Source organism: Phyllobates terribilis, unplaced genomic scaffold (genome assembly GCF_046119375.1).
Source record: "Phyllobates terribilis strain yellow unplaced genomic scaffold, ASM4611937v1 Scaffold_4__5_contigs__length_816908805, whole genome shotgun sequence".
NCBI lineage: Eukaryota > Metazoa > Chordata > Amphibia > Anura > Dendrobatidae > Phyllobates > Phyllobates terribilis.
In genome coordinates, this window is record NW_027362764.1 from 171,229,641 (window position 1) to 171,255,127 (window position 25,487).

At 41.7% G+C, this 25,487-nt stretch overlaps 1 protein-coding gene across 1 annotated transcript in view; it reads left to right on the forward strand.

The window, feature by feature from the left end:
* Positions 1-25,487, forward strand: part of WIPF3 (WAS/WASL interacting protein family member 3) — a 63,156-nt gene that overhangs the window by 16,198 nt on the left and 21,471 nt on the right. The window contains exon 2 of the mRNA XM_073677925.1: positions 7,406-7,498. Coding sequence (XP_073534026.1) covers positions 7,430-7,498 — 69 coding nt within the window. The 5' untranslated portion in view covers positions 7,406-7,429. The remainder of the gene's footprint in view (positions 1-7,405; positions 7,499-25,487) is intronic.

The following is a 25,487-nucleotide window of genomic DNA, read 5'->3' on the forward strand; positions in this document are numbered from 1 at the left end:
AAGGCTAGGGGCACACAAGCGTATTTGCTGTCCGAGTGTAATCCGACAAAACATTGGATCGCACTCGGATGATGTCAGTCTATGGGGCTGTGCACATGTCTGTTTTTTTCCTCGGACAGAGACTCTCCGAGGAAAAAAATTGCTGCATTCTCAAGTTTGATTCAATATTCTGATCGCGCTCAGTAATGCAAGTAAATGAGTGTGTGGGAAACATCGGACTGCACTCAGATGACATCTGAGTGCAATCCGATTTCCACGCACTCACAGAATGGAGAAGATGGAGACATGTTTATCTCCATCTTCTCCTCATCTGAGAGAATCGGATCACACTATGATGACACGCTGATCAAATTTGGCCAGAGTCTGATCTGAGTGTCATTTGCATAATTGACCTGATTCTCTTGGATGAGAGAATCTACGGCCGTCTGCAGCTGCCCTTAGACTCACATGGAAACAGCCAATTATAATACATAATTAAATACTAATAACATAGGATAACAATGGAAATGGAAAGTTGTTATTACAGTTTTGTGCACTATTTTGCACTAGTACATATCTTATTTATTCTATGTTTAATAATGACAGCAATTAAAATGTAAAGGAGAAAGTCTGGATAAAAATTCAAATGCTGTTTATTGGCGGTAGCCCACATTTTGCCATGGGGATCGTTATTTACTTGTTACCTTGACAGAAGTTTAGTGCCAATGTCTTTATTCTTTTAAAGTAACAGTAAACAAAATAAAACCCTGCACAAAAATACTACAGTACTCCTCCCCTTAAAGGGGTTTCTTCATCTGGGACACTTATGACATAATGACAGGATATTGACACAGCATAACCACTGCTGGGAACCGCATCTATCTCAGGAACGGGGTCTTGTTAAATGCTGGCAGGAATGGAGGGGTGGCCATTGATGTGTGGGCCTCTCCAGTCATTTATCTGGGCACCCCAAAAATTGTCACGCATGCTTACTCAGTCTGAACTACCAGCGGACAGTGTATGGACCAGAGAGCTGTTCAGTCTGTGAGGAAAGCTGCACTAACAAGAGCAGGAGGAGAACCTATCATACATGTAATAGTGCCACAAAATCATGTCCCCAACACATCTGTTGAAATAAAGTTAATATGGCCAACCCCATTAACTCATTCTGCAGCCAACGATAGACAATGTATTACACAGGCTATACGAAACAAACTGTGCAAAATGTTTAATGAAATCCAATTTGAAAAATCATTTTTAGCCCCAATTGCATGCATTTAAGAAAAAAAAAAATTGTCCCCAAAGGTGGATTACCCCTTTAAATATTGTGTCCAAATTACAATTGGCTAAAACAACAAAGTTACCAGTATGTTTAATAAGGGAAGTCACATGCAGGAAGGAAATGTCCCGAATCCCTGATATTGTGATGAACTCAGGGGTGTCCCAACTTCCACATGGGATAGAAGGAGGGTGTGCTGCGTGTCCTCTCAACATTCCTCTGTAGGGAGATCCTTGCCAAAATGATGTAATGTCCAGCATTTATTAGATTACACTTCTGTATGATCAACATGAATGCTGGGACAGAAAAATAACTAAAATATACAAAGCAATAATTAAGCTGCGTGCTCACTATGCAGATTTAATGCGTTTTCGCGGCGCCATTTCCGCCGCGAAAACGCATTAAAAACGCTTGTTAAGTTGTCTGCCTTGTTTCCCAATGATAATCCGCATGTGCTGTGCACATGCTGTGTAAATTTCCACTGCGGATTATCATTGCGGAAAAATATGCAGCATGTCCATTAATTTTGCGGAATCGCGGCAAAATCGCCGCCATTGACTTGCATTGGACCGCATAACATCCGCATGACTACATATACACATGCGGATATTATGCGATTCAATGCGCGGATGACTAAATGACGTCATGGAAGGTCCTTTTACACCACCGAGAGCCGCCAAAGACACCAGGGGCCATTGGAAGGTGAGTATAATGGTTTTTTTTATTTTTTAACATTTTTATTCTTTTTTTTTTTTTTACTATTGATGCTGCATTTCCAGCATCGTAACTTGGTCACACAACATAAATCCATGTTGGTTGCATGGATTTATATATAGTGTGACCAAGTTGTCAAGCACTTTTCCAAGTAATGCTAAAATCCATTGGAAAAGAGATTAACAACCCGCGTGTGAAATCGCATGTTCAAAACGCTTCACAAACGCTTCTACCTGGCAGAAAAAACGCATGTACAATCCGCATGTACAATCCGCATGCGTTTTTCCTGCCAGGGAGATGCAGAAACGCTCCGCAGCATTTCTGCATCGTGGGCACTTAGCCTTATAGAAGCTTAAAGGGAATCTGTCACCCCTTTGGAGTTATCAGACCTCTAATATGGGCATACAGAGTATAGAAAAGTAAATCTATACATACCTGTATGTCTCATATTACCGGTCTGATTGCAGAGAAACCTTTTTATTCAATACGTTTTTCTAGGCTTGGCGACCGGGGGACGCAAGAAATGCCCGCCTATATGCTTAATTTAAATACCCCCCCGCACGTCACAGGGCCCTGTGACGTGCAGTCTAGCAGTCTAGAGCTGAAGATCCCGCGCATGCGCAATGCGCCTATAGCTGAAGGCGCTTTTTTTTGGTCCCCATTTCCTCCCGGCATCCTGCTATCCGGCAGGAAGTGGGAGCCAAACCTCAATGTTGCGCACGCCGGAGGTCACTGGATCGGAAGTCACAGGGACTCCCCGGCGCCTGCGCACTGGAGCAGACAAGTAAAATAACGCAGAGAGAAAAGAAAAAAACGCTTTCAGCTATAGGCGCATAGCGCATGCGCAGGATGTGCAGCTCTAGACTTCACTTCACAGGGGAGGGGAGGAATATTTAAATTAAGCATATAGGTGGGCATTTCTTGGTGTCCCCCGGTCGCCAAGCTTAGAAAAAAGGATTAAATAAAAAGAGATTTCTTTGCAATTAGACCTGTAATATGGGCCATACAGGTTAAGTATAGATTCACATTTCTATACCCTGTATGCCCATATTAGAGGTCTGATAACTCCAAAGGCGTGACAGATTCCCTTTAATAAGTAATGTGAACAATTGAACAGAGTACACATGTTCATTATCATTGTAAATAGCAAAATGATGGATATTAAAATACAGGGGCTCAAATTGTAAAACATCATTGTGTAATATATATATATGTATATATATATATATATATATATATGTATATATATATATATATATATATATATATATATATATATATATATATATATACACATATATATATATATATATATATATACTTCTCTCTTCCCATAAAGATTCATTTTCATATTCGATGCCTGGAAAATACAAGCCTGATTGATTGATGCTAGGATGCACATTGTATTTGGAATCTACCTAAATATCTGCATTAAAACTATTTTCATGCACAAACTCCATTGACCTGGCAGCAGTGATTTGGTTTCCACCCTGAAGTCTCTGCGGCTGCCAATGACAGGTGCGTTATTACACTGCTTTTCTGTATATTCAGCTGCTCCATATGACAGGACACAAACAACAGCTGTCAATGTAACTCTGCAGCCAACTGCAAGAATTTGCATGTTGCCCAGTAGATCTGTTTTTGCACAGAAAAGTCTAAAACGTTTAACCCCTTGGTGACCACCAATCATCAATTTTACATAGGTAATCTATTCTACACCAACATATTTTTATGCTGTTCAAGAAAAATCACTGCACGGGTGTCCATTATTTATTGTCTATGACACTGTCTAACTCCAACAGCTCTATACACAGTGCATGGAGCGGTGTAATAAATGTGCTGACACCACTTCATTTTTAAGAGGCGTTTCAGTGGCCTGTTCCTGAGATTAGTGGGGGTCCCAGGAGTTGGAACCCCAGTGTTATCACCAATCCTGTAGATAACGTGCCAAAATGGAACAACCCCTTTAAGCGGCCATATGCTTGATGTGATTGGGCAAATGTGACTTCAGTGTCTGTCCAGCCTTCAGCAGAAGAGGTCATAATACTTAATATGTATAGCCTGTACTGTTGCTAAGTATTAGCCCCTTCACATGAATGTACAAATCACAGCAGTTCATGAACTTGATATCGCCTGAAAAGGACATCAGATAGTGCCAGAGGAATCGCGGGGCACATGGGGTTGGTAGCTTTGCAGCCGATAGCTCAGGACACTTCACAGACAAAGGAACACCTGGCAAAGTGATTATTTGGTATCTAGTTCATTTTCTCAGGTAAGCTTGATTTATTATATCACATGCGGACATTTACCCCCAAATATAAAACAGGTTTGTATGTGAGGTCTAATATTGCATTGCGCCGATGACATTGTCCCTTGACCAAGCAGGCATGTGCAATCATGGTAAAGGGCCATTGGAATCAGATAGGTGAGATTATCACTGTAGCCACAATCTTAATAGTTTGCGTCATACTATGCCGAAATCTGTAATGTGAACCCTGCATATAAATAAATCATTTAGCCTTTAATGAACGACATAAAAATGGTTTTCACAATGTGCAAATGATAGCAATCGTAGGCAACATATAATTTATCTTAATTACTGCAAACTGCACTGTAATTTATACTAAACACGCCCTGACATTGCCTGCCGCTCACATGTAGGTTCATATGTTTTAATATGTAATTAGTGTCGACGAATATTTACCATAAACCTATGTTCAATAAAATGAAAAGATATCACAATGATTAGTATAAAGTGCTCATTTATAAGTGATACATTTGCTTTATCTGATCTGAAATATACACATAGTGCGAGATATACGGTACATCGAGAGTACACGTATTTGTTGGAAATCGGAAATATTGGGTAAAATTTTAGCAGCAATTTCGCTAGAAAATCCAGGCACCTTAGCAAATTCATAACAAATTGTGCAGATTTTGGAGATGATTTGACTGCGAATTTGCTGCTTTGTACGAGGTAGGATTACAATAAAACAGTAAATTCATATCTCCTACAACCTGGCCCCCGATGATGATGACTTGTCCCATGTGACCATGGCAGTATGTAACTGGGGTGAGACATCCCCAGAGGACCAGACAAAGGAGCCACGGAAATGCCAGGTGTGGTGAGTATGTAGGTTTTTTATTTTATTTTTTCATTTTAAACTTTGTGGGTTCTTTTCCTGCAGTTGCAGATTTTGCTGTGTACATGCAGGTAATCTGCAGTAAAATTCATAACCGATAGGGTATATTGCAGATTGTGAGTGCTCATTAAAGGGAACCACAGGCAGCATGAATCAGAGACTGGCAGAGCTAATGCAAGTGTGTATGTGTTGCTTCTTTAAGAGAAAACATAAAAGCTGGACAGGGACAAGTTTGAAAAGCCGGATAGGGACAGGGACTATGTGACTGAGCTGACTAGTCCGAGGCAGGTCCCCAGTGGGTTCACCCCACCACATCAGGAGAAAAGGGGAGAAACAACCAATTCACAACTGATCTGCAACATAAATCAACATATTTGGATTTAATCCGCAGCGCAGATCACTTTCCATGCAGATTCTGTTTGGATTTTGTCTTTGCTGGTGTTGTAACACACTGTTGATTTTCCATTTGGAAAATGTGGATGGAAAATCCACAGCTTATCAACCCTGTGTGAACATGACCATTGTACACTGATATACAGTAGGCTGTCTGCACACTACAAGTTGTTTTTTTTTCCTATTAATCATGTTCAAATGTATATTGAATGAAGAGTATCCTGCTTTGTTCTATGGGTGAAACATGCCAAAGTGTATCATTTTGCCATATTTTTGTGCCAATCGTAGGACAATGTTTTTATGCTAAGCAATGGCGTAGGTATTTTCACTAAGAAAGGTAAATGTTTAAGATATATATTTTATAGTAAAAGCTGGAGAGGTTATTTACATACAGTCAGGTTCGGACTGGCCTAGTGGGGAATCGGTAGATCCCCTGGAGGGCCCTGCCCCCCAACCTGTATCGGAGCTGCGCACATTAGTTTTAGCAGTGATCGGAGTTGAGGACCTTCTCTGATCACTGCATCTTGTTGTTCACCAGGGAGCTGTGAGGGTCCTGGCAACAGCCAATCCAGGCCCCCTTCTCCCTTGATGGACAGAGCAGGGACCCAATACAGTGCTTTGGTAGGAAACACAATGTTTGCCCCTGGTGGAGGTAAGTAGTAATGTTTCTTCTATATGAGCAGCTTATTATATAGCTGTTGATAAAGTGGTCGACTCCTATATCCGTTAACTGATGAGACAGTTAAAACCACTGGCACTGTTAGACTGCTTCATTTTTTACACCACGTGGACTAGTGGACAGACTGTCCCTGCAAATGGCATGACCTTGAAATTCCCTTGGTGAATGTATAGATGTAGTCGTATAAATAAAGCAGCACTGGACATTTTTATGGTTTGTACATTGTAAAGAGTGTTTTTAGTTCCTTTCCCCAGACCAGTGGCACCATGGCAAATTCTGTCTAATATGTCTATGGCGTATTGTCTATACTTTATTGTGTTACTTGGCCTTTGAAACAACAGACGCGCTGCAATGGAGACTTATCTAATGCATACATTTCACAGTCCATTGGCAGCGGGAAGTAGCCGGTCATGAGACAGGTGGGTGCGCACAACACGTCAGGGGGAAGGTAGCACTACTATCTGAGAGATGATGTGCTCAAATACTGGGAAGACTGAAGATTGCATTGCATTGGGAGTGAGCACAGGAGGCCTTCAGAAAACACAAGCCTGTTACTGATTGACTTGGGTAGCGTAGCACCACTGTTTTTGCTTCTGGCAATAAAGGGAGTCTGCCAGCACAAAACGACGCACCCTTGGCTAAACAGTTTTATACACCTTCCCACCTACTTGTTTTCTGTCAGTCTTGATCCTTCACGGCCTCCTGTAAAGCCAGAGCTGTCAGTCAAGGAAGAAATAGATGCATAACGAGTAGAGGACAAGGTGCACAGAACTGCTCGGTCAAGCCAAGGGTGCACCGAGCGCCTATGCTTGATTTGAACAGTCATTTTGTGCTGACAAACCCCTTTAGTATGGTTTTACATGTTACACAAATATTTTTTTCAAAAGGCAGGGAATATTAAAGCAAGGTATATACACCAACTCTCACCCCCATCGCTGAGGTGCAGGCCGCTCTAGGGGCTCTAAGTAGGGACATAAAGTGATAACATTCCATTCTTTGGTCACCTGACCACTGAAGCCTGTGATTGGCTGCCACAACCAGGTGACTAACGTTATGTGAATCGCCATTAATCCCATAGCATATCACATACGCAGTTTCCTCAGTCACTGCCCCATAGAAGACATACATGATGTATAAACACTACATACTGTAAGCAAAAAAACACCAAATACTAACATTAAATTCTGTAATGATATATGCTCTTATGTTATCTTCTAGGAGTGACAAGCAGTATCCTGAACCATGCCAGTCCCTCCACCACCTCCGGCTCCGCCACCACCTGCGCCCCCTCCACCACTTGCTTCCTCCCAGGTATTGCTTTTCCATTAAATATAGACTTTATTCACATTTCTGTGTTCTCATTAGAGGGGTTTTCCACTAAGTCAGTTTCTGTCAGCCTCATAAACATTGATTGGAACAGGGGGACGCATGGGTGAACACAGGCCCATTAAAGCTCTTTCTAGGGCTTGGACCCCCGTTGTAGTGATCAATGGATAGGTGATGAATGTTCTTTGTGGGACAACATCTTCAAAATCATTACCAATGTATAAATGTAGAATACAGGCAATATTGCATAGTTCTAAAAATGTATGATATTAGGGCCTAATCTATTTTTTATTGGCCAGTTTACTGTCCAAAGTAGTAGAGAATCACACTAGCAATGGTTTATGGATTAGATGGCTGTGATAGATACCAGTGGACAATACTTGGTTCTACATTTTATTTGCCAGCTTCCTGATGCTGAACTATAACCTCTGGCTATATGATGTTTGTGAAGTTGTAATTTATCCTGCTATAATGTATTTGTGGCTGGTCCTCCAAGATGAGAGAGGTTTGTTATAATGTCTAATGGAGGGATAGCCCTTTCTATGATGTTCACAAGCTCTGGTGTCTCTGCAAGATTGTACTCTTAAGTGGATATGTGGATATCTTTCTTATGCAAATGTTATTACATGATTGTGCAAATGACTTGTCAAGCTGACCATACACATGAAATGGCTGTTGGCAGCCTGCTATCTGTTATGAACATGTACACACTTACACATGGGAAATGACGCACCTCTACATACTAGAAAGGCCCGAGCCACACAATTAAAAACACTAATTCGGACCTAACTCTCTAAAAGGCCATTAAGGGGTTTCTTATACCTCCTGAGGAACCAGAGGGGAGGCTGTGACACACTGCCAATAAGGGGAAAGGAAAGTGTGAAGAAAGATACGAAAACCCAGGGTGCGAAACTAAGACACATTCATATATGGTAGAGAGGGAAAGTTAAGGGGAACCAAAAATAAAAGGAACAAGTATAACCTCCCAGAAACCCAAATAGACTCACTGCAAGATTACAACTGGAGTCTACCAAGCAAGGTAAACTCCTTAGCTGAAGGACTGCAATTCCTGAACACACATCCACCAAGAGGTATAACCAGCAAGGAAGTGCAGTGAAGGGTGAACATATAAAACCCCAACTAGAATGTGATAAGGCAAACCAAAAACACGAAAATGAGAAACACCTGGAGAGGATCAAATCAAGAAAGGAAAACAAAGACAATAGAAACCATCAGCATTTGGACAGGGAAGAAATGGCAGTAGCTCAGTAGACAGAGGAACCGACCACGCAGTAACAGGTCCCCGGATCGAATCCCCAAACCGAGCCATGGCAGTATCTTTCCCAACTCCTCCAGACATAAACACTTGATTGAATGTTCATGTGTTTTCAGTGGGGAGGAAAAAGCCACTGCCAGAGCTTATCTTATCCTGAAAATAAAAGGATCGGAATCGAAAGTGCAGCTGGCCGATCCTTCCTCCCCCAGTCATCACATTAATGTTGTACTCAGGGCAATTATCGCTCTGCAGTGAGATCAGAGCAGGGCTGTCATTGCATCTCACACAGAAGTATCCCAGTACAGACAGGATGTTCCTGTGTGAGATGTAGTGACAGCTCCAATCTCTGCAGAGCAACTACAAGTTGCTTGAGCACAACAGATATAAATGTGATTACGCCTCACACACTGAGAAACCTGCTGTAACCTATTGTGGGAGCATGCTCTTTTTCTACTCTGTGTTGCTGCCTGCTTATGATAGGTAAGTGTCATTCAAGGAGAAGAAGTACATGTACCCAGTGAAAACTGTCTGATAACTCCTAATTGGGCTTAATAAAAGTTAACTCATTAGGTGCCAAATACTTTGATTGCTAATAATTCTGCAACAGAGGCGAAAAAACCTCTCCTCCCCCCAAAAAAACCCTTTTTATTCCACTATACATCCACTATTATATCGTGTGTCCAGTTCAAAATGAAAAATTTAATTGAAAGGGATCAACTTTTTGAAATAACACTGCAAAATAATGTATGACCTTTCATGATCTTGGAAATTACTTTTCCATCAGAGGCCGTTGCTGCAGTTAGTAAAAACAATGACTTTAGCACAGGGCGTCTTCTCGTGTAACAGAGGAATGTGACAGCTGGTTACGGTTGTTCCTGCTCCAGTTGTCTTGTGCTGTTATGGCCCCAGAGCAGATTTACTACTTCTTGCTGTAGTATTGGTACATACAATGCACAGCTGTCCACAAGACCATATGGAAGACTAATTTAGACCAAAAGGCTCCTTATGGCATTTAGATCTAATGTATTGTAAAGGAGAGTGAAATTTGGTGGCACTTTCAGTTCACTAATAATAGTGTCATTTTAGGCCTCTATTTGGGTCCATCTTAGAAAATATACAAGAAAAAAGAAAACTGAACCAATAGAAAGTTCCTGCTTAGTTGATCTGATGTAAAATCCTTTGTAAAGTCTTGTTAATGTTCCCTTCAGCTCAGTACCAATCTAGTGTGGGTCAGTGTCCATCTGTAGCATCATTATGTGTTTTAGTTTATGATATGGTTATTACAAGGCTTTTACGTTACACTCCAGGCAAAAATAACGAAATTGAGATTTAGAATTTATCTACATTTGCATTTTACGTAAGAGAACTCTGAATATGTCTTATTAAAACACCATCAAACTGGAACTATAAAACTTTTCTTAGACCAGAAAAATAGTTTACTAGTTATAAAATATTTACCAAGTTTTGTATTTCTTTCACCTGCTTATTGCATAAAATACAGTAACAAATAAGCACTTTTAATATCTACAGATGCTTCAGTGCATACCGTCCTGTGGTCCTCTGCCAGTATCTGTGCATTACTACAGTAATGACAGCAATCACATGTCCTACATTCTGGCATCACCACTGCAGCTAGTGATTGGTTCCAGTGCTCAGATAGAAGAAAAGCGGGTTGGTTGTACAGTACAGACCAAAAGTTTGGACACACCTTCTCATTTAAAGATTTTTCTGTATTTTCATGACTATGAAAATTGTACATTCACACTGAAGGCATCAAAACTATGAATTAACACATGTGGAATTATATACTTAACAAAAAAGTGTGAAACAACTGAAAATATGTCTTATATTCTAGGTTCTTCAAAGTAGCCACCTTTTGCTTTGATGACTGCTTTGAACACTCTTGGCATTCTCTTGATGAGCTTCAAAGGTAGTCACCGGAAATGGTCTTCCAACAATCTTGAAGGATTGGACCGGATGGAATAGCATGCCGCTGCAAGATGCTGTGGTAGGCATGCTGGTTCAGTATGCCTTCAATTTTGAATAAATCCACAACAGTGTCACCAGCAAAGCACCCCCACACCATCACACCTCTTCCTCCATGCTTCACTGTGGGAACCAGGCATGTAGAGTCCATCCGTTCACCTTTTCTGCGTCGCACAAAGACACGGTATTTGGAACCAAAGATCTCAAATTTGGACTCATCAGGCCAAAGCACAGATTTCCACTGGTCTAATGTCTATTCCTTGTGTTCTTTAGCCCAAACAAGTCTCTTCTGCTTGTTGCCTGTAATTAGCAGTGGTTTCCTAGCAGCTATTTTACCATGAAGGCCTGCTGCACAAAGTCTCCTCTTAACAGTTGTTGAAGAGATGTGTCTGCTGCTAGAACTCTGTGTGGCATTGACCTGGTCTCTAATCTGAGCTGCTGTTAACCTGCGATTTCTGAGGCTGGTGACTCGGATAAACTTATCCTCAGAAGCAGAGGTGACTCTTGGTCTTCCTTTCCTGGGGCGGTCCTTATGTGAGCCAGTTTCTTTGTAGCGCTTGATGGTTTTTGCAACTGCACTTGCACTTTCAAAGTTTTCCCAATTTTTCTGACTGACTGACCTTAATTTCGTAAAGTAATGATGGCCACTTGTTTTTCTTTACTTAACTGCTTTTTTCTTGCCATAATACAAATTCTAACAGTCTAGTCAGTAGGATTATCAGCTGTGTATCCACCTGACTTCTGCACAACACGACTGATGGTCCCAACCCCATTTATAAGGCAAGAAATCCCACTTATTAAACCTGACAGGGCACACCTGTGAAGTGAAAACCATTCCCGGTGACTACCTTTGAAGCTCATCAAGAGAATGCCAAGAGTGTGCAAAGCAGTCATCAAAGCAAAAGGTGGCTACTTTGAAGAACCTAGAATATAAGACATATTTTCAGTTGTTTCACACTTTTTTGTTAAGTATATAATTCGACATGTGTTAATTCATAGTTTTGATGCCTTCAGTGTGAATGTACAATTTTCATAGTCATGAAAATACAGAAAAATCTTTAAATGAGAAGGTGTGTCCAAACTTTTGGTCTGTACTGTACTTCTTCGGGCCACACTGGCCCATAACTCGACAATGCTTTTAAGTAATAAACTAATTATGGTGTATCTGTGGAAGTCCGTGCCACCTCCTAACTGCTCCCATGGAGTTCCTTATTGGCAGGGCTGCAGTAGTAACTTCCCGTATACAATACATGACCGCCGCAGTCAATCCCTGACCTCAGCAGTCTTGTGGCAATTTGGCCTAAAGATGTGCAGCCCGTCTAACTCCTGTAAAGAGTTGTCTCATTGTGGCAGCCTTTATCTGGATGTCTTGTTATGGCATCTGGATATCATTGGTTATTAAAATGAACCGCTGCTGGATTTCATTTTAGAGGAGCTTGGCTTTTAATTTAGCCCATTTATAGACTTTTATTCACTATTGCTTTTTGTTTTAGATTGACTAGGATGTCATGAGAGTAACTAAGTACACCCTCTTTGAATTCTGTGGTTTCACGTATCAGGATATAATAAAATAAGAGCAAACTTAAAACAACCTCAGAAGAACAACACATGAGAAATTACACCGTCATTTATTATCAAAAAGTGGGACGAAATGCAGAAAAAATAAGTGAAAAATTAAGTACACCCCATGAATCAAAGCCTGTAGAACCACCTTTAGCAGCAATAAGTTGAAGTAATCATTTTCTTTATGATTTTATCAGTCTCTCACGTCATTCCAGAGGATTTTTTCCCACTCGTCTTTACAATGTTGCTTAAGTTTACTGAGGTTTGTGGGCTTTTGGCTATGCACAGCTCTCCCCGACACAACATTTTAATAGGGCTGAGGTCTGGAATAAACCGTTGCACCTTGCTTCTGCTCTTTTTTAGTTATTCTGGTATAGATTTGCTGGTGTGCTTGCAATCGTTATCCAGTTACATGACCCATTTTTAGACAAGCTTTAGTGTATGGCTGTATGGCATTACTTTTGCATCTGGAGTACTTTGGTATAAAGAGGAGTTCATCCCCGACTCAATAACTGCAAGGTGCCAAGGTCATGTGGCTGCAAAACAAGCTCAAATCATCTCCCCCAACCACCATGCTGGGTAGTTGGTGAGCGGTGTTTGTGCTGATATGCTGTATTTGGTTTTCATCCAAATGTGGTGCATGTCATTGTGGCCAAACATCTCCACTTTGGCCTCATCTGTCCAAAGGACATTGTCCCATAAGTCTTGTCATTTGTTCAGATGAAACTTTGCAAGCTTTAATCGTGCTTCCATGTTTATTTTAGACACAAAAGGTTTTATCCTAGCAACCTTTCCAAACAAGCCATACTTGTTAAGAGTTTTTCTAATTATACTCCCATAAACTTTAGCATTTGCCATGCTAATTGAGGCCTTTTGAGTCTGAGCTGTACCTCTTGAGTTTTTTGCAATTTCTCTGAGCATTGCAGGGTTCGACTCTGGGGTGAATTTGCTGGCATGTCCACTCTTGGGAAAATGATCAACTCTCTTAAAGGTTTTTCACTTTCTCGCAGTAGAATGATGAACTCTGAATTGTTTGGAAATAGCTTTATTACCCTTGATAGATTGATGGGGATCAAAAATTGCATAAGATCATTGCTCCTTGGCAGTATGTTAGCACACACCTGAATGTTCCAGACCGGTATTCTGCATTTTGGCCTACTTCTTGTTAAATAAATGATGACACGGTGTAATTTGTCTGGTTATTCACCTGAGGTTGTGGTTACCTGATTTTAAGATTTTGTAAGGACCAGATATTTTTTTAAATTATGTTCTGATAAGTAAAATCATAGAATGTAAAGTTTTAGTTTTTTTCTGATGATTATACTAGTACTGGATTCGCATCTGACAAATCAAGCTTTGGTCTAGTGATCCTGTTTTTGCAGGAGAAGCCTCTGATTTTATACATCACCTCATTTATCATTTTTCACTTACTGATCAATAACAAGCATTGATTTATCCTGGGTTTCTATTTGGAAATGCACTTGCTTTACGGTCAAAACAAAAGTACTATTTTTGGAACAAGAACTGGCAAAGGCTTTGTCCCATGATAGCCATGCAGTGCTTATCTCTCCGGGAACAGCAAGGGAAGAGGAAGAGTGACGGTCTAACAGTATAATAATGGAATCTATTGCTAAGCAGTATGCTCACAAAGAAGGGACGATGGGGAAGTCCAAAGTGTGAAAAGGGCAAATTCTGATGTTTTTTCCATGCTTATTTTCCGCATATCATTTATCTGTACACAGTATAACAATACCAGTTCAGAGTTTACCCTCTCATCATGTTGTCAGCATATCTGCAACAATAAAACACACCTTAGTGTGCAGTGTTAATTATTCCTTAACGTGCAGGCCTGAGTGCTCCTAATGCCGAGCCCCATTAAAAAGAAAACCTATATATATATATATATATATATATATATATATATATATATATATATATATATATACATATACATACACATATACACTACCGTTCAAAAGTTTGGGTTCACCCGGACAATTTTGTGTTTTCCATGAAAACTCATACTCTTATTTATCACATGAGTTGCAAAATGAATAGAAAATATAGTCCAGACATTGACAAGGTTAGAAATAATGATTTTTATTTGAAAGAATAATTTTCTCCTTGAAACTTTGCTTTCGTCACAGAATGCCCCCTTTGCAGCAATTACCGCATTGCAGACCTTTGGCATTCTCGCTGTTAATTTTCTGAAGTAATCTTGAGAAATTTCACCCCATGCTTCCTGAAGCCCCTCACACAAGTTGGATTGGCTTCATGGGCACTTTTTGCGTACCATACGGTCAAGCTGCTCCCACAACAGCTCAGTGGGGTTGAGATCTGGTGACTGCACTGGCCACTCCATTACAGATAGAATACCAGCTGCCTGCTTCTTCCCTAAATAGTTCATGCATAATTTGGAGGTTTGCTTTGAGTCATTGTCCTGTTGTAGGGTGAAATTGGCTCCAATCAAGCGCTGTCCACAAGGTATAGCATGACGTTGCAAAATGGAGTGATAGCCTTCCTTATTCAAAATCCCATTTACCTTGTACAAATCTCCCACTTTACTAGCACCAAAGCAACCCCAGACCATCACATTGTTATGTTCTGCTACCAGAGCTAAGGAAAGAGAGGAGATCTGTCCCTACGATAGAACTCAGCTTTATCCCTACGATGTAACAGGGGACCTGATCCTGCGATCAGACCTGCTAAAGTCCTAAGCTAGTCTGTACGGAGACCTATAGATGTGGGGAAGGAATCCCTACAAGTACTAAGGACTGGGAGGAAAATGGGACACCTCCTAACAGAAATAGTAGCAGACAGACAAACAAACAAAATATATAGAACACTGAGGTCCGTAGACCAAGCAAACTAACAGAGTTAGATACAGAGCACAGGCTAGCTAGAAAGTAGTTATACAATGAAGTCCAGCAAAGCCAGAAGGGCGGAGCAGGATTAAATAGGCCAACAAGGTCATGTGACCAGCAAAGGAAAAAACCTAAGAGCAAGGTTCTAACAGTACCCCCCCTTCTAAGAGGATCCTCCGGATCCCCTAGGACCAGGCTTATCAGGAAATCTCCTGTGAAACGCTCTGATAAGTCTGGACGCGGAAACATCATCTGACCTCACCCAAGAGTTATCCTCGGGTCCGAAACCTTTCCAGGCCACAAGATACTGCAAACTACCTCTATACAGTTAAGGATGCGAGAAATTTCATATTCCCCGTCCTCCACCACCGGAGGAACAGAGGCAGAGGCGTCACCATCCGACACAACAGCTTTTTTTAACAGAGAGACATGAAATACCGGATTAATTCTCCAGGAGGTAGGAACCTCCAACCTAACAGCAGATTGGTTGACAACCTGAAGCACCTTAAAGGGCCCTACAAACTTGGGACCCAATTTCTTAGAAGGAATCCTCAACCGCAGATTCCTAGAGGACAACCAAACCATGTCACCAACAGCGAACAAAACCTCCTGTCGTTTCCTATCAAAGTAGTCTTTAGATTTTCTGTTGGCCTCCTGAAGATTACCACGCACATCCGTCCAAACTCTCTCCAAATCACCGGAAAAATTCTCCTCCTCAGGCACGGCAGATCCCAACTTGGAGAACGACCCAAACGACGGATGTCTCCCAGAACAACAAAAAAAAAGGCGAACAACCAGCAGAAGAAGATGTATGATTGTTCAGAGCAAATTCAGCAAGTGGCAGAAACTCAGACCACCCCTCTTGATTGTCTGCCACAAAACAACGCAAGAACTGCTCAACATCCTGGTTTTTCCTTTCTGTCTGGCCATTAGATTCAGGATGATATCCGGACGAGAACGATAAATGAACTCCCAACCTGTCACAAAAGGCACGCCAAAAACGAGCCACGAACTGAGGACCCCTATCAGAAACAATGTCAGTAGGAACGCCATGAAGTCTGACAATTTCCTTGACAAAGGCCTTAGCGAGAGTTTTAGCGCAGGGCAGTTTGACGAAGGGAACCAAGTGACACATCTTGCTAAAACGGTCCACGACCACCCAGATGACAGTAAAACCCTCAGAGGGGGGAAGGTCAGTTATAAAGTCCATAGCCAAATGTGTCCAAGGAGCACTGGGAACCTCCAAAGGACAAAGCAACCGCGCAGCAGGAGTATATGAGGACTTAGATCTAGCACATATAGTACATTGACGCACCCACTTAATGACTTCCTTCTGCCATCCAGGCCACCAAAAACTGCGACCCACCAGTCTCTTGGTCTCAGAGATTCCGGGATGACCTGCCAACCGAGATTCGTGACACTCAACAAACAAATCTCTCCTAAAGGTCCCAGACACAAACAACCTCCCATGAGGAGTGTTAGATGGGGCATTCTCCTGTGCTTTAAGAATCTCATCTTCCAAAACGGAGTCCAAAGCAGCTATCACAACACCTTCTTGTAAAATGTTCTCCTCTTTCTCAGCACCGACTATGGGAGAAAAACTGCGAGACAAGGCATCCGCCTTAACATTCTTAGTACCAGGGATGTAAGTAACGGAGAAATTAAACCGCGAGAAAAACAGTGCCCACCTAGCCTGACGGGCATTCAGGCGCTTGGCAGCATCAAGATATATCAGATTTTTATGATCCGTAAGAACCTGAACGGGAAATTCCGCACCTTCCAAGAAGTGGCGCCAGTGTTCAAATGCGAGTTTAATAGCCAATAATTCCCGATTACCAATATCGTAATTCAGTTCAGTCTCCGAAAAATTTTTTGAAAAAAAGGCACAGGGATGTAATCCATCCCCGTGATCCTGAGACAATACTGCGCCAACCCCCACAGAGGAAGCATCAACCTCAACCAAAAACGGCTTAGTCACATCAGGCTGCATAAGGATGGGAGCAGAGGTGAACCTCTCCTTGAGATACACAAAAGCTTCAATAGCCTCAGAAGACCACTGAACCGCATCAGCACCTTTCCTGGGGAGATCGGTCAGAGGTTTGACAATACTAGAAAAATTTTTTATGAATTTTCTGTAATAATTGGCGAAACCTAAAAACCTCTGTATCGATTTCAAACCAATAGGCCTAGGCCATTCCTGTACAGCTTGAACTTTAACCGGGTCCATCTCAAAACCTTCGCTGGAGATAATGTAACCCAAAAAACTAATTCTCTGTACAGCGAACTCACATTTCTCCAGCTTAGCAAAAAGCGAATTGTCCATTAACAACTGTAATACCTCACGTACGCTCCGCCAATGAGACTCCAGATCCGGCGAATAAATCAAAATGTCATCCAAATACACAACCACATTTTTGCCGATCAAAGGTCTAAGGATGTCATTAATAAGATTCTGAAAAAATGCAGGAGCATTAGTAAGACCAAAAGGCATAACCAGATTCTCAAAATGACCCACAGGAGTGTTAAAAGCAGTCTTCCATTCGTCACCCTCCTTCATGCGCAACAGATTGTATGCCCCCTTAAGGTCAATTTTAGAGAACCACTTGGCCCCCATTAACTGGTTAAATAAATCAGGAATCAATGGCAGTGGGTAAGGATTGTGTACAGTAATTTTGTTAATCTCACAAAAATCCAGACAAGGACGTAAACCGCCGTCCTTTTTTTTTACAAAAAAAAATCCAACCGCCACAGGAGACTTAGAAGGCCTAATGTGACCGGCGGCCAAACTTGTCTGTATGTATTCCTCCAAAGCCTTCCTCTCAGGAATAGTAAGGTTAAATAAACGACTTTTAGGAAGAGTCGCTCCAGGGACAAATTCAATAGAACAATCATAGTCTCTATGGGGAGGCAAAACCTGCGATTCCTTCTCAGAAAAAACTCTCCAAAAATCCTGAATAGGAACAGGCAATTCTCCCCTATCCAAAGCTGCAATACGCCCGTTACAACACTTGTCATAACATTTATGGCTCCAGGATTTAATTTCACTGGTAGACCAATCCAGTACAGGATTGTGAAATTTTAACCAGGGCAATCCCAATATTACTGGAGAAGGCAAGTTATTCAAAACTACCAAATCCAATTTCTCATGGTGAACACCATTAATAGTGAGAGGAAATTCACAGACCTTGAGAGTAATATTCTTCAAAGGGGAACCATCCACAGAAACCACAGCAATGGGGGATGATAAAGGTTCGGGTTTTAAATTGAGTCTTTCCAAGAATCCCCCATCAATTACATTCAGAGTAGACCCACAATCGACAAACACCCGAAATTCCATTAATTTTTCCTGAGCAATCGTGGAAGCAGCTAAAAATACACCCTTGGAATTTAAACAGGCAATACGGGCATGACTGACCATTTTTTTTTCTTTCTTCATACGAAGCTCACAGCCTTTAATCAAATGACCAGATTTTCCGCAATAGAAACACAAGCCTTCAAAAAATCTACGGTCTTTTTCTTGAGAGCGAGGTGCCACCGATCCAATCTCCATCGGTTCACCACTGTTAGTACACACATTCTCATAACCAGAAACTGACATAGCAGAGGATTTGCTCTCATTAACCCTTGCACGCAGTCTCCTATCCACCCGTATAGCTAATTGCATAGCCTGTTGCAAATCTTCAGGTGTAGGATAAGCAATTAGCAGGTCTTTAACCCTTTCATTGAGCCCAGCAAGAAATAGACTTTTCAGAGCAGAATCGTTCCACCCTGTTTGAGTAGACCATCGACGGAAATGAGTACAATATTTTTCCACATTACCTGATCCCTGTCTCAAACGTCTTAACTCAGTCTCAGCTGATGCGACACGGTCAGGATCATCATATAATAGCCCCAAAGCAGAAAAAAAACTATCCACTGATCTGAAGCATGTATCACTAGGTTGCAAAGAAAAGGCCCACTCCTGAGGCTCTTTGCGCAAAAGTGACATTATGAACCCTATGCGCTGGGATTCATCCCCAGAGGACTTGGGTCTCAAACGAAAATACAATAAGCAAGCATTTTTAAATGAAAAAAATTCTCGGTGTTCACCAAAAAATAAATCCGGCAAACATACCTTAGGCTCCAAGAAATGTGCTCCAGGACAGTTACTCACGTGCTGACGGAGCTCGGCCACCTCCAGAGAGAGTCCCTGCAGGCGATGAGCCAAATCCTGAACCGACACCATGATGGAACAGAAAAATCTTTCCTTAGAGAATTTGCAGGCTGGACTTACTGTTACTGTTATGTTCTGCTACCAGAGCTAAGGAAAGAGAGGAGATCTGTCCCTACGATAGAACTCAGCTTTATCCCTACGATGTAACAGGGGATCAGACCTGCGATCAGACCTGCTAAAGTCCTAAGCTAGTCTGTACGGAGACCTATAGATGTGGGGAAGGAATCCCTACAAGTACTAAGGACTGGGAGGAAAATGGGACACCTCCTAACAGAAATAGTAGCAGACAGACAAACAAACAAAATATATAGAACACTGAGGTCCGTAGACCAAGCAAACTAACAGAGTTAGATACAGAGCACAGGCTAGCTAGAAAGTAGTTATACAATGAAGTCCAGCAAAGCCAGAAGGGCGGAGCAGGATTAAATAGGCCAACAAGGTCATGTGACCAGCAAAGGAAAAAACCTAAGAGCAAGGTTCTAACACACATTACCTCCACCATGCTTGACAGATGGTGTCAGGCACTCTTCCAGCATCTTTTCAGTTGTTCTGCGTCTCACAAATGTTCTTCTCTGTGATTCAAACACCTCAAACTTTGATTCGTCTGTCCATAAAACTTTTTTCCAATCTTCCTCTGTCCAAAGTCTGTGTTCTTTTGCCCATATTAATCTTTTCCTTTTATTAGCCAGTCTCAGATATGGCTTTTTCTATGCCACTTTGCCCTGAAGGCCAGCATCCCGGAGTCGCGTCTTCACTGTAGACGTTGACACTGGCGTTTTGCGTGTACTATTTAATGAAGCTGCCAGTTGAGGAGCTGTGAGGCATTGATTTCTCACACTAGAGACTCTAATGTACTTGTCTTGTTGCTCAGTTGTGCAGCGGGGCCTCCCACTTCTCTTTCTACTCTGGTTAGAGCCTGTTTGTGCTCTCCTCTGAAGGGAGTAGTACACACCGTTGTAGAAAATCTTCAGTTTCTTAGCAATTTCTCTCATGGAATAGCCTTCATTTCTGTGAACAAGAATAGACTGTTGAGTTTCACATGAAAGTTCTCTTTTTCTGGCCATTTTGAGAATTTTATAGAACAAACAAATGTAATGCTCCAGATTCTCAACTAGCTCAAACAAAGGTCAATTTTAAAGCTTCTCAAATCAGCCAAACCATTTTCAGCTAACATACTTGTGCAATGGTTTTCTAGGGTTTTCTAAACATCCATTAGCCTTCTTACACAGTTAGCAAGCACAATATACCATTAAAACACTGGAGTGGTGGTTGTTGGAAATGGGCCTCTATACACCTATGTAGATATTGCAATAAAAACAAGACGTTTGCAGCTAGAATAGTCATTTACCACATTAACAATGTATAGAGTGTATTTCTGATTCATTTAATGTTAGCTTCATTGAAAAAAATGTGCTTTTCTTTCAAAAATAATGACATTTGTAAATGACCCCAAACTTTTGAACGGTAGTGTGTGTGTGTGTGTATATATATATATGTATACACTGCTCAAAAAAATAAAGGGAACACTCAAATAACACATCCTAGATCTGAATGAATGTTGTTCTGCACAAAGTTGAATGTGCTGACAACAAAATCACACAAAAATCATCAATGGAAATCAAATTTATTAAACAATGGAGGCCTGGATTGGAGTCAACCATTTATATGGATACACCTAAATTAAATGGGAATGGTTGGTGATATCAACTTCATGTTTGTGGCACATTAGTATATGGGAGGGGGAAAAACTTTTCCAGATGAGTGGTGACCATTGTGGCCATTTTGAAGTCGACCATTTTGGATCCAACTTTATTTTTTTCAATGGGAAGAGGGTCATGTGACACATCACACTTATTGAGAATTTCATAAGAAAAACAATGGTGTGCTTGGTTTTAACGTAACTTTATTCTTTCATGAGTTATTTACACGTTTATGACCACTTATAAAATGTGTTCAAAGTTCTGCCCATTGTGTTGGATTGTCAATGCAACCCTCTTCTCCCACTCTTGACACACTGATAGCAACACCGCAGAAGAAATGCTAGCACAGGCTTCCAGTATCCATTGTTTCAGATGCTGCAAATATCGTATCTTCACAGCATAGACCATTGCCTTCAGATGACCCCAAAGATAAAAGTCTAAGGGGGTCAGATCGGGAGACCTTGGTGGCCATTCAACTGGCCCACGACGACCAATCCACTTTCCAGGAAACTGTTCATGTAGGAATTGTTATGATCTGCAACATGTACTAAGGAAAGATAAGGGAAAACTGTCCCTACAGTAAAACTAAGCTGAATCCCTACGATGTAGCAGGCTGCCTGTTCCTAGTGAACAGACCCGCCTTAGTCCTCGGCTAGTCTGAACGAAGACATATAGCATAAAGGGAGGGGTCCCTAAAAGAACTAAGGACTGGGACAAAAATGGGACACCTCCTAAACAGAGAAGTTGCTGCAGAACACAAAAAGACAAAGAGACAAAAAAGTACTAGAGGTCCCAGAAGGACCAAACGAACTGACAGAGAAAGGCACAGAAGCACCTGGCTAGAGAAACAGTCAAACACTGAAGTCCAGCACATCCAAAAGGGCGGAGCTGGAATATAAAGGCAGATGGTCACATGACAGCAAAACACAAGATGGAAAAAAGAAACAGGAGGGTTCTAACAGTACCCCCTCTTTTATGAGGATCCTCCAGGCCCAGTTCTATCCGGAAACCTCTTGTGGAAAGCTTTAACAAGCCTAGGAGCAGAGACATCAGCCGTCCTTACCCAGGAGTTGTCTTCGGGATCGAAACCCTTCCAGGAGACAAGATACTGTAATCTCCCTCTATACCATCTAGAATTCAAGATACGAGAAATTTCATATTCGCCGTCTTCCACCACAGGAGGAACTGTGACAGTGGAATCCCTATCTGATCCATCAGCCTTTTTCAAAAAGGAAACATGAAACACAGGATTAATCTTCCAGGAAGTAGGGACATCCAACCTAACAGCCGACGGGTTAACAACCTGAAGCACTTTAAATGGACCCACAAACTTAGGACCCAGTTTTTTAGAGGGAATCCTCAACCGCCGGTTCTTTGAGGACAACGAAACCATGTCACCCACAGTAAAAAAAAAAACTCCTTACGTTTCCTGTCAAAATACTTCTTGGACTTCTTGTTAGCCTCTTGAAGGTTGCAACGTACATTAGTCCAAACTCTCTCCAAATCACGAGAAAAATTCTCCTCCTCTGGCACCGCCGACCCCAATTTGGAGAACGAACCAAAAGACGGATGTCTCCCAGTACAACAAAAAAAAGGAGAACACCTAGCAGAGGAGGATGTATGATTGTTAAGAGCAAATTCTGCTAGAGGCAGAAACTCAGACCACACCTCTTGATTGTCCGCCACAAAACAACACAAAAAATGTTCAACATCCTGGTTCTTTCTTTCAGTCTGTCCATTAGACTCAGGATGATACCCAGACGAAAATGACAAATGGACTCCCAACCTGTCACAAAAAGCACGCCAAAAGCGATCCACAAACTGAGGTCCTCTATCAGAAACAATATCCATGGGAACGCCATGGAGCCTGACAATCACCTTAACAAGCGCCTTAGCGAGTGTCTTGGCGCAGGGCAACTTAATGAATGGAACCAAATGACACATCTTACTAAAACGGTCCACGACCACCCAGATGACAGTAAAACCCTCGGACACAGGAAGATCAGTAATAAAATCCATTGTGAGATGTGTCCAAGGCGCACCAGGAACCTCCAGAGGGCAAAGCAACCCCGCAGCAGGAGTATGTGAAGCCTTTGACCTAGCACACACAGTACATTGACGCACCCACTTGATGACTTCCTTCTGCCATCCAGGCCACCAAAAACTGCGACTGATAAGTCTCTTAGTCTCCGAAATTCCTGGATGACCTGCCAACCGAGACTCATGACACTCCACAAACAAATCTCTCCTAAAGGCTCTAGGCACAAACAACCTCCCATGGGGAGTGCTAGATGGAGCATCATCTTGAGCTTTCAGAATCCCATTCTCCAAAACGGAGTCCAATGCCGCCACCTTTCTGTAAAATGCTCTCCTCCTCGGCACCGACCGTAGGAGAGAAGCTGCGAGATAAAGCATCTGCTTTAACATTTTCTGTACCAGGGATATAGGTAACAGAAAAATGAAACCGAGGAAAAAAAAGTGCCCACCTAGCTTGACAGGCATTCAAGCGCTTGGCAGCATCCAGATAGATCAAATTCTTATGATCTGTGAAAACTTGAATAGGAAATCTAGCGCCTTCCAAAAAATGACGCCAATGTTCAAATGCGAGTTTAATAACCAGCAACTCCCGATTTCCAACATCATAATTGAGTTCGGTTTCCGAAATTATTTTCGAAAAGAAGGCACAAGGATGTACTCCATCCCTGTTCTCCTGAGACAAAACTGCTCTGACCCCCACTGATGAAGTATCGACCTCGACCCAAAAAGGCTTGGTCTCATCAGGCTGCATAAGGATAGGGGCAGAACTGAACCTCTCTTTGAGATACTGAAACTCTTCAATGTCCTCAGTAGTCCACTGGACCGTATTCGCACCTTTCCTGGTGAGATCGGTCAGAGGCTTAACAATTACAGAAAAATTCTTAATGATTTTCCTGTAATAATTGGCAAAACCCAAAAATCTCTGTATAGATTTCAAACCAATAGGCCTAAGCCATTCCTGCACAGCCTGAACCTTCACCGGGTCCATCTCAAAGCCCTCGCTGGAGACAATGTAGCCCAAAAAACTAATTTTCTGCACTGTGAACTCACATTTCTCCAGCTTAGCAAAGAGTGAATTATCACTCAATAACTGCAAAACTTCACGTACACTCTGCCAATGGGACTCTAGATTTGGTGAATAAATCAAAATCTCATCCAAATACACAACCACATTCTTACCAATCAAAGGTCTCAGGATGTCATTAATAAGGTTCTGAAAAAATGCAGGTGCATTGGTAAGACCAAAAGGCATCACCAGATTCTCAAAATGACCTACCGGAGTGTTAAAAGCAGTTTTCCATTCAACACCCTCCTTCACTCGTAGCAAATTGTATGCCCCCCGGAGATCAATTTTAGAGAACCACTTGGCCCCCACCAACTGGTTAAACAAGTCAGGAATTAACAGCAATGGGTAGGAATTGCATACGGTAATCTTATTAATTTCACGAAAATCCAGACATGGACGTAAACCCCTGTCCTTTTTTTTAACAAAGAAAAATCCAACTGCCACAGGCGACTTAGAAAGTCTAATGTGACCAGCAGCCAGGCTAGTCTGTATGTACTCCTCCAAGGCCTTTCTTTCAGGGATAGTCAGATTAAATAAGCGACTCTTGGGAAGAGTAGCTCCAGGAACAAACTCAATGGCGCAATCATAATCCCTATGAGGAGGTAAAACTTGCGACTCCTCCTCTGAAAAAAACCTCCAAAAATCTTGAATAGGTACAGGTAATTCCCCTTTTTTCCACAGCCGCACTGCGACCATTACAACATTTATCATAGCACTTCGGACTCCAAGACTTAATCACATTAGTAGACCAGTCCAGCAAAGGATTGTGCAGTTTTAACCAAGTCAATCCTAGAACGACCAGAGAGGGTAAATTATCTAATACAACCAAGTCCAAAATTTCTTGGTGAACTCCATTGATAGTGAGGGGAAATGCAGTAACCTAATACATTTCAAGGGAGTGTTATCAATTGCAATCACAGAAATAGGTGATGACAAAGGTTTGGATTTCAATTTAAGGTTTTACAAAAACCCTTTATCAATCACATTAAGTGTTGAACCACGATCCACAAATACCTGAAATTCAATCAAATTTTCCTGCAATGTAGTACTCCCAGAAAGAAATACTCCTGCAGAGCGTAAACAAGCTATACGGGCGTAACTGACCTTTTTTTTTCTTTACTTAAACGAAGCTCACAACACTTAATCAAATGGTCAGCTTTGCCACAATAAAGACACAATCCCTCGGCGAACCTCCGGTCTCTTTCCTGAGAGGGGAGCGACTTCGCCCCAACCTCCATCGGTTCTCCGCCGTCAGAGCAGATTTTCTGG